Raw genomic sequence first — 10,800 nt, forward strand, 5'->3', positions numbered from 1 at the left:
AATAAATTAGGTACACAATATTCATAATATAGAATGACACTGTGAGGCTCATGTCTATGAAAATCACTGTTTTACATACTTCTCTTTTCTTAGCTGGTTGTATCTGTTATTTTATTATATGATCGTTTATAATATTCTAAATCATATAAACGCTTATACAAGGTGCCTAGAAGAGAGCCGTGTACCCAGAACCTTTCAAAACCCAAACAAATTGCTTGGATGAAAGGGGCTATAAAACAGATGTAGTTCCTTTTTTGGAAGTGAATAAGGCCTCAACTTCAACTGAAGTTAGTCAATCACTTACCAAAGCTTTGATTAAGGGCTAGTAGCTTTGTTGTGACCTGGATTGCCACCCCATTGCATTGCATGTTATAAAATAACATTGTTCACCTGTAACACAGTTATTGGTAGAGTGGCGATCAAGGTCACAATAAAGATACTAGCCCTGATCCACCAGGAAAATTACATATTCCTTTAGACCTGCAGGCTTTCAACTTCAACAACTGGTTTTTGTAAAATGAACCAGAAAAAGGGGCAACAACATTTGACTGGTAAATGAAACTTTCTAGACAGTACACATTTTTTGGGTTGGAAATGGCATAGGCTAGTCCTGAGTTTGGAGTCAGAGTCATTTGGCGATAAAAATGGTCACCCATGTCCATTTTTAGGAGTACCCCAAAATATAGCTATTTTACAAAGTGTCTACCATGAAAATATTTCCAGATCCCTGGGGGAAAAAAACCCTTACATGTCCAAAAAAGGAGCCTTAATATGAGTATATTTAGGGCTGAGAGAGAAGCTGATTACTTTAAACAAGCAGTGCATGTTGTGTGAGCTGATTAAATTATGTCTTCAGAGATCGCAAGTGGAGATATTCAAAGAAAAAGAAGAACGTCTACTCAGCAAAGACCATCATTTTATTGAGACGCCTTTCTCTACTGTCATCTCATTTTAGTTTCTGTTGGGTGCATTCCATTTAAAATCAAGGACAAACTTCAAATTGAGATGCAGCAAACAATGTCACAAAATTGGCAACTGTAATTGTGGTCAGAGGGCACATTTTTGTGACTGTTGCAGGATGCTAAAATAAGGGGTAGCCCTGGAGCAGTTCCCACTTTTGCATTTGAACTTCCTCTCAGTGTAGGCTACATGGATTATTTACTATCAGACCAAGTACAGGTTGCTTACCACAGTCCACTGTTGAAATCCCCAGCAATCCACCTTACGAGAAAGTGTCAGTAAATCCAAAAAAATATAACTACATGTCACTGTTTGAGCTTAATTCTCAGAGAATTATAGATCAAGTAGTCGGGGGACAGAGTGGTTTCATTTTTCCATGAAGCACTGTTGCATTAAAGCAAAGGTTTTCTGCTTTACAGAGCGGTTATCCAGAAAGACAGGAACAATGCATCATCTACAATAGGTGTGAAATCAAACAAGCAGACTAGCAAAGACCATCAGTACTTTCTGCCATTCCTAACAGGGCAATTGTCACCTCTGGACATGGCCTCTATGTCTAGCCTACTTAACGGTTAGCCTAATTATGAAAGTGCTAGTCACTAGCAGATCCATGCGAGAGAATCAGTGCGTAACAGACAGCTACAGCAGACACAACACGGGCTGGCACAGAGCAGCTGTGGCTGCATTACCCGTATGTCTAGAGTTACACGCACGACTACACAACCACTGTCACTCGACCTAAAATCATACTAGTCCTCTAGAACAGGCAGGAATTTCAGGATTTTGTCATACAAAAACTATGTGGGTAGAACCATATCAGTGAGTGAATTGATCAGATCAAAAATTAGGTCTAATTGCGACTGGAATTTGACTTTTTAGTTATCTATTTTCTGTGTCATGACAGTTCTCAATAGTGAAGGCAAGTGGCCACAGATCAGTCCATCCTCATAAACTTACTAATGTCCTCAGCAGTGCATCATGGCCTTAACTGCTCGAATTTTATATCCTAGAATATTTAAAGATTGTTGCATCTCACTGGCTATATACCATACGTTTTCCTATCTGGCCAGCAATTGTCATGTGAATCTTGGCTACTGGAAGGTAGAGGCAATAATGTTGTAGTGAATGTGAATGCCTGCAATTCTCAAGATTTCCTCTAAGGTTCCAGAAACTACTCATTTTCACTGAAATAAGATAATCCTGAGTAATATTTTTTTGTTTTGTGCTCCTTTGCCGTACATTGGCCAACTGAAGTCCAGTCAGAAGAGGTTTCTTCTCTGAAAGACTCAAAGCCATCTTACAGCCCTTAAAACAAACCACTTTAATGACATTGCACTGTTCAATTCAATTGTATAGACATAGCCTAGCACTTTTTCCCAGACACTGTCACAAGGACACTAATTGTGCACTTTGACACGGAGGCAAACCAGCCACTGGTTTCCATACAGAAACCAAAAGAGGCTCTGTGAGTCAGCTCATAATTTAGGCCTACATCGGAGACACTGCATTGCATCTATGTCCCATTAATGAGATGTCCCCCTCCGATTAATAGCCAAAATGAACAATGTTTTCTCTGGAGGCATTCTCTGGAGAAGCTCACATTTCCCTCATCTCTATCTGGCTTCTGAATTTCCATTTCACAGTTCAGCACAGATCAGTCCCCACATTGAGCTTGTGAGGGCACAGTGAAGGGTCTCACTCATCAAGGGCCCTCTTAGGTTATTCAAGCTCATAACCGGTGTACTCCCATTAAACTCCTCAATGCTGCTGCTTCATATTCAGGGTCTTGCTCCTCTCTGTCTCTGTCTGTCAGTTGTCTCTGTCTATGTCTCTGTCTCTCTTGCTCTCTGTCTCTCTGTCTCTCTCTCTCATAAAGGTGGGATTCTCAAATGGCACCTTATGTTCCCACAAGTGAGCCAGTAAGCTCTGAAGAGAGCACCCTTACAGATTTTAATATTTCTGTTCTGATATCTCTGAGCTGTTAAGATATTTCTTTGGATATTGCATACTCCATGCCCTGATTTAGCCTTTTTTATTCCCTCTGGGGTTATGTTTGAACTGTGGAGCAGTATTGAAAACAAAAGCAGGGCAGTGAGGCAGGTAAATAACATTAAATTGGGAGGGGGACATAAAATTTATATCAGACACAACCAAGTTAGTTCTAACTGACCACAGCTCACAAAAGACTGCTCAAAACCAAATGCCAGTGTTGTCAAGAGGGCAGCTTTGAAGCACACCATGAGACAAACACAAAATGGTCCAGAGACAGCCACGCACAATCATGCATTACACAAAACAGGCTGATGTTCTACTCCAGCACTGCATATGTCAGAGTCAAATAACAGTCTCTTCTTGAACGTGTTGAATCCTGCAGACCCACGCAGAGATGACAACTTCACTAATTAACCACAAGCATAGGCATCGATTTGGGTGGTCACTAACACAGACTCTTTCACTGACCATTTCTCTCTAATGACGCAATTGGCTGTGGATTTGCCTTTAGGGTATGACAGCACTGTTGATAAAACCAGTTTTGTTTTCATGCGGTTCCTTATGCTGAAGTCAACTGAAAGACAGAGAAGAATTCTCAACTCCTCAGTCAAGTGGTGGTTGATTCCTTCTTTGATCGAACATTCTGTGCATTCGATGCTGGCACATTGTATTTACACACTGGGCTACAGAGCCGGCTGCTGGAATAAACACTCTATGTAGTCGTTTAGGGCCACAACCATCCCTGCGACACACAGTTCCAACTTTTATGCAATTTAGCACCAGGATCTAACACTGATGAGGCAACCTGGTGGTGGGATATGAACAGGCAACCTTCTGTTCCTCTTATGTATTGATGGAAGCCTATAATAGGTAGGTCTGCATTCCTTTTACCAGATTACTGCAAATTCCTTAATTAAATGTCACAGTGCCCTGAAATAATCTTGGATATGCATCATACACTTCACTGGGGAATGGAGCAGCAATCCTTCTTCTACTTCCCTGGATTTTGGATTAGCCAACGTAAAAAGGAAGCTTCAAGTTATAAAAGTTCATTTGTGCTCCAATATATATAATTATTATATACATTACACTATATTTTAGTAGCCTCAACTTGTCCATGTGCAGCCTGTGTTATGATTCTTATTACTGTTCATCAGTACCACACAGAAAAACATGATAAAAAATTGTAACAAAACACTTCATATTGACATGCTTCTTTATTTCAAGTGTATGCCTTTAACAAAGATTGTAAAGATTTTTTGCACTGGTTTTTGGGATGTTGTTTCTATGGTCTCAATTCAAAATAACCACTGAATTCCCCATTGTCAAGGGCTATTTCAGACGGATTTTGAGCAGTCATCTTGATAACTATGAACAGCCATAAACACCGGGGGCATTGTTTCCAACTCCCAACTCACCAAATGAGGGCCAATTTTGCAGCACAGACTAAGCCTAATAATTGCAAGGACAGATTGTTATTAGTCAAAAGAACTCCATGCAGAAACAAATTTCACAAACTTCAGGTCCTGAGTCAAACTAAAACGCTTCACAAAACTGTCTAACAGCCCTGCAGGATGACAGACAAAAACAGTTAACAGGCATGAGACCAAAAACAGCTTGGCTTTGAAGTGCCACTGATGAGCAACCAATGAACGGAAAGACACAGCCCAGAAAGTGCTGTCCTGTACGTCCTTAATAAAAAAGAGGAAAAATTTTGTGCTTGAGAGAGTGAGCACAAATGTTTGGGAAAGCGATAGAGCTTACATATGTGCCAGGGAGATAACCTTCGGTTTAAAAGTTACGCCTTATCTACATTAGAGGCATGGCTCTCTGGGCCATCAGACAATTTCACACTAAGGGTTCTAAATATTAACCTCTCAGGGTCGTAAAAAGATCGCATCAACTGCATGAACACACATCAAAAATATGTGTATTCCAAGTTAAATAAATTTCTTGAGCTTGTGCATTGAAAGTAGTCCTTGTGGTATTAAAGATTGTTCAACATTCTCAATTCAATGAAATTCATAACCGTCAAACTCTGGTATATTTGATTATATTTAATTTATTCAACCTGATGTTCACTTCACTTTTCAAAACCTACTGGTCATTTTGCCTACTGTATCAAAGGCACCTCCAGATTGCCATATTAGCCAATAATAGGCTATATGCCAAAATTGTGTTTTCCCACAATATCAGTAGCTATACAATCATAATTGTGAAACGGAAGATACCGGCACATTCTTTAGTTCATTACGTGATCCGATCGCGCTTAGGCCACAGGAAATGATTCGTATGAAGCATGTTCTTTAAATCCCACCCCGTGATGAGCCAAATCCCCGCCCGTTCTAATTGCAGGTTTGTGAGGCTATTTACCCTTGCGTAAACCACTACGCAATATGGCAAGCAGCATGACCTGGAAACTTAGTCCTCCCATAATTTGCACCTGTTTTAAACGCCAATGTAACCAAGATCCCACGAAAGGAAACAAATTAAAATAGAGACAGTGCCATAGCCTCCGAATGCGTCGCACCTAATTTCTGCCCAGTATTTTCACGTGACTCCTCAGTTACAATAGCTCCTTCCCCAAAAGTAGGAAACCTTAAACTTAAACATGGACACGACCCATAATTTAGTATAGCCTAATGGGACACTACTTGAATATTAACCAGAAAGTTAATGTTATTAATAATTTGAAAATGCATAAGACGACCATATCCAGCCCATTCAATTCATCGTAAAAGGTTGACGAAATTATATTCATGTGTGCAAGAGGGGAATTGCATCAGTGTTTTCCACTGTCTACTTCGTATTTGATGAATATCGCAAAATAAAATGGCACAATTGCTTGAATACCACCAACAACAGAATAGGGACCAACCTGCTCCTTTCGCTTTTGCCAACGACCGCAAGGGCTCTCCTCCAGAATTTCGCTTTCATCCTCGCTCTCTTCTTCCTTTCCCCCAGACCCCGAATTCCTCTCCTGGACGGACATAGTCATTTTATTCCCCGTTCAGATTAATTGTCGCCCTCGGCTTCTTCGCAACGTGCACACACCTTTCTGTCGCAAGTCTATGAGACGGCTCTCAAAAATTGCGTTCAATACCGAAGGAGTACTAATTCAGCCCCTCTGTTAAGCGCCGACTGCTCTTCAGGCAGGATCCCCTAAGTGGTTAGCTTGCTACATGCGCTCACCGATACTACAGAATACAGGCACAAACTGTGCAAACTGGGTCGTCTATAGGCTATTTATCGGATATCGCTAATTTCGCAGTAGGCTAAACCCCAGATAATCAATATATCGGTCCACATACACGAGCCTCCAAACGTGATGGTCACAAGAGGACCTCGAAAAAATATATCCCTTTCTGCGTTCTCCAGAATATAAAAATAGCCAAATGAGTTTATTAAGAGTATATATGCCACACAATCACCAACAAGCCAAAATAAAATATGCGCGAGTCACTGCCTTCGTTCTACTCTATCTCTTCGTCGCAGTATTTACTTTCCACAGGCATTGTAGCCTACCAACCCTTTTTGGACAACCCCCTCACGTATCATTCACGATTTTCCTTGCACTGCTCCACAGCGTTTTAGTTTAGGAGACTACCGTAAAGCGTAGAAAGAAAGCGCAAAAGATAGATCCTTAACAGGCTACCACAGGTGTTTAAAGGCCAAGTGTTTATTCTTGCCAGTTCTGTCCGACAAGTTAGTTATTGTTAATTTTCAATAAAATGTAATTATCTTAGAGAAATGTGTGAACCATTGTCAGCATCTGCTTAGCTTATTAACTGTATTTAGAAATTGTGCAGGATTGATATCTAGCAAATCCATTTTATTTCCAGAAGAATTTTGGATATGAATTTGTTCGCAATCACATTTTATGGACAATATATAGACTATATCATTTTTTACATACATTTATTTTATAGCACTATTTACTCTCGTTAAATATTTCTCTCAAATTATTATTATGTCTGCTTTGGCTTTAGCACATTTTAACTAATCGCTCCTAATCTGCAACGTCACACACCTGATGCAAAGACAAACCTTTATTGCCCACCTTAGCCACAGAACATCCCTAGACATGATGAGCTAATGACAGAGTAGAGGCTCACACCTAAGACTAAAAGAGTCAAACCTAAGACTAAACCAAAGAGTTCATGGAACAATGCTGTTAAGACCCAATGTCCTTTGCTAGTAAACCATTATCTGCACCACCCAAAGCCTTCAACTTGTTTCTCTGATACATGTGATGCAATGTCTACTAATTTATTCAAGGTTGTTTTTTCTGTAGTTGGTAATCTACTCAGTAGAACTTTTGTTGTTGCAAGCATTTGTGATAAAGTATCATAAATTGAAGGTTTGCAATACTTAGACACAAGATGTCTTAGAAAATATATCTCATGTGCAAAACATAAAACATTTTTTGGACACCATAATGTTAGGGCCAAATGGCTTCACAGGTGTTTCTGATTAGTCACATGCTTCCTTAGTGCAGGTATAAGATAGCTTACAGTGTCTAGTCTTCATTTTAGGCTTTTGATTGCCCTTGGGCTTATATGACTGCCACAGGTACTTGCTAACTTGTGTTCATTGATTATGTAATGGCTGATAGCAGCAGCAGAATGAATTCTGAAGTGTACAGAAGCAACTTATTTCACCCAAGGTTGCATTATATTATAATATATTAACTGACAACGATCTGAAACAAATACAAATATGCTAAATAACAGTGCAGAGTTCCTGTGGGAGTGTAAAGTCTGATGGAGGCCAAAGTTGTGCCTTTTGGAACAATGATTGGCAACAAGTGAAGGTAGCTTTTGGGAGACTGAAGTTCTCCAAAATGACAGTATTTAGAATAATCTGAAGTAATGGCAGAGACAAGTAGATCATGCAAAAGAGATCTAATAGTGACCTGAACAAGGATCGAGATGAAATAAGTTGTGAAAATGGCTGCAATTTTCAAATGTTAATGAGGGCTGAGTTAAACTGCAGAACCACGACACCAAAGCAATGTGCTTTCTGAAAAAGACAGCTTATCATCATGATTTACACAGTAAATTGAATATGCCTGACTTTGGAATACAAGAATGTGGTTTAAAATCCAATCAGAAATGCCAGCTAGGCATTTGGCAATGCACATAGAGGCTAGTGATTAAGAGCGATGAAAAATTGAAAAAATCAGATATGTGCCATCAGAAACAGCGGCAACAGAAAAACAGTCATAACCATTCCAAGTATCTACCAAGGGAAAACAGAATACATCCAAGTACTGATCTCTTGAGGAATCCTTCTTGAGTAAGTCTGATAGCTCAAGATGGGGTAACAGGTGAGAAAGCTCTTAATGTTGAGATAAGAGTCAAGCTATGAACAGTACCTGATATCTGTGCCAAATGCTGCAGAGAGATCTCATTTACTGGAGCAGAAAGAGAGGATGCACTTAATGCAGGGCCACAGTCTTTGATCAGGTTTCATGCAGTGAATGCCATGCTTTAACAATAAAATGAAAAATAAAAAAAAACTGAATAATATTTCATTTTATTTTTACAGGTTAGTCTGTGCATTTGGCAAATTTTGATTTGAAGATCCCAGCAACAGAAGAAATATACAAAAGCTGAAGACCATCATACCAATGTCGGGCTTAGTTTCATGAAATACTCTTTCTTTGGGTAGAAAAAGACAAATGACTCTAAAGATAATTTAGTTATTCTAGGCGAAAAATGACTCTTGCTTTCTCTAATCCATACACAGTCTGAAGCAGAGCAGAAAAACTGAGCTGGGAATCATGATGAAAACAGAAAAGTCTCAGCATATACACAAAAAGTACATCAGAGTGTGAATCAGGGAAAAACCTTATCAATCACATATCGATAATGTTGTTAAGACAGCTTTTTTTCAACTCAAGAACATTGCAAAAGTGAGAATATTCCTATGATGCATGATGCAAAAAAAAAAAAATTGATTCATGGGTTTGTTTTTAGCTGCTTAGATTGTTGCAATGCATTTTTCAGTGAGCTGCCAAAAAGACAACTGACTGACTACAGCTAGTACAACATGCTGTTGCCAAAATTTTGAGCAAAACAAGAAAGAGCGAGCACTTGACACCTATTTTGGCCATGTAACACTGGCTCCCTGTTTCCTTTAGAATTGATTTTAAGATTCTCTTACTAGTTTTTAAAGCTCTTAGTGGTTTTAGCACCTGCAAATGTCAGAGACTGCCTGTCTGAGTGTGTTCCTAGCCAAGCTTTCAGATCTGCTAAGGTATGCTCACTCAATATACCCAAAGTAAAACACAAACGAAGTGGAGAAGCGGCTTTTTATTTTATTCTCCTACATCTGTAGCCAAATGTGAATGTACAGTACCTTACACAATGCAACCAGTGATATGTAATATGATGATGATTGCCATCTTAATGGACATTTATCAGTTACCAGAATACACAGGTATGTGCAAATATCATAGTCAAACACCAGAGGCGAAGTAGGGCCAAGGTCACATTGTTTTCTTACCATATTATACAACAATTCACCGTCTTCTCTCTCAAAGAACACCGGCAACAAGAAAGGTTACTTAGTTTCACTAGAACAGAACGAAACACATTGTACAAGTATAAATCTGTATGTCCATTCAAAAAATTAAGAGAATGCTCTATCAACTTTTTCCAGTGTAAGCTGAAATGTCAGATAAAAATGTGGATACACCAAATATCTCATAAATTACAAAGCCAATGTAGAAGAAGGCTCAGTTTTAATCCTGTTCCCTTGTGGCATGTTATACGCAACCTGACACACTACTCTGGAAACAGAGACTCATGTTAAAATACTATATCTTACCCATGTGGCTGCATATACTGTAAGCAATGCCCATCTGGATGTCACAGTGCTTGCTACTGCATCAATTAATTAATATTTGAACTTACTCTTTTTTTGCCATTACATAAACTACTTTCTCTCAGGATTCTCTATCACAGTGTCCAGGCATCCGATTGGACAACTTGCCGTATTTATGCAACATGATCCCTACAAGCAGGCTCCTTGCTGACATCAACAGAATGTAAGGTCGGAGTGTAAAGAGCCACATGCTGATGAGGTGCTGCCCTCATCAGAGGATATCACACTGGCCCAGGTGAGAAAACATGCCACACTGCTACACCCTGGGCACATTTGCTCGTACTGCAGAATATGTAAGAATATGTACGATACTATTTTAATATAGCACATGATTGTGCATAGTCTGGATGCATTTTACCAAGAGGGATATTCAAGTTCTCTAACGAGACATGACCAGCAAAAGCAATAGAAAATTGGGTTCATACTCATATTTCTATATTTCTCATAATACCTCCACCCACACACTTCACACATTCAGATACAGTGACTAAAGTGGGCATGTTCTCAATCAAAACTTCTAATTTTTAATTTTGTATATTAGGCTTGAGCTGGCCATACTCTACAGAATCATCTTGCTCAACCTCATTTTGCATGTTAAATCATGAGCACTCTATATGGGTCAACTAAGACCAAGGGTGGCCTCAAAGCATGTAAATTAAATGGCAGGTATTCATGTAAAAGAAGAAAGGAAATATTGATATAATAGCCAGGTATCTCAAGAGGCAGAAGTAATGAGCAGTACCTGATATTCCCATAGATCTGTGTCAAATGCATACTGGAGAAGACAGGATACTTTTGTGTAGCAAAGGAGGTATCTATTGTGATGTTTTTCAATTTCTTCTAATTGAGAATTTCAGTATATTACATTTTTTAAATTGTTGATAGATATTGTACAAATCAATTCTTCGAGAAATTTCGCTCATTTATTTGCAGGAAACGTAGCATACAGTTACAAAC

General features: G+C 39.1%; 1 protein-coding gene across 2 annotated transcripts in view; it reads right to left on the minus strand.

The window, feature by feature from the left end:
• Positions 1-6,533, minus strand: part of LOC118225828 (nuclear receptor-binding protein 2-like) — a 46,676-nt gene extending 40,143 nt beyond the window's left edge. For both annotated transcript variants that reach the window (XM_035414827.1, XM_035414826.1), the window contains exon 1: positions 5,831-6,533. In XM_035414827.1, the coding sequence (XP_035270718.1) occupies positions 5,831-5,950 (120 nt within the window). In that variant the 5' untranslated portion in view covers positions 5,951-6,533. The remainder of the gene's footprint in view (positions 1-5,830) is intronic.
• Between the last annotated feature and the right edge of the window lie 4,267 nt (positions 6,534-10,800).

Source organism: Anguilla anguilla, chromosome 4 (assembly GCF_013347855.1).
Source record: "Anguilla anguilla isolate fAngAng1 chromosome 4, fAngAng1.pri, whole genome shotgun sequence".
NCBI classification, from domain to species: Eukaryota; Metazoa; Chordata; class Actinopteri; order Anguilliformes; family Anguillidae; genus Anguilla; species Anguilla anguilla.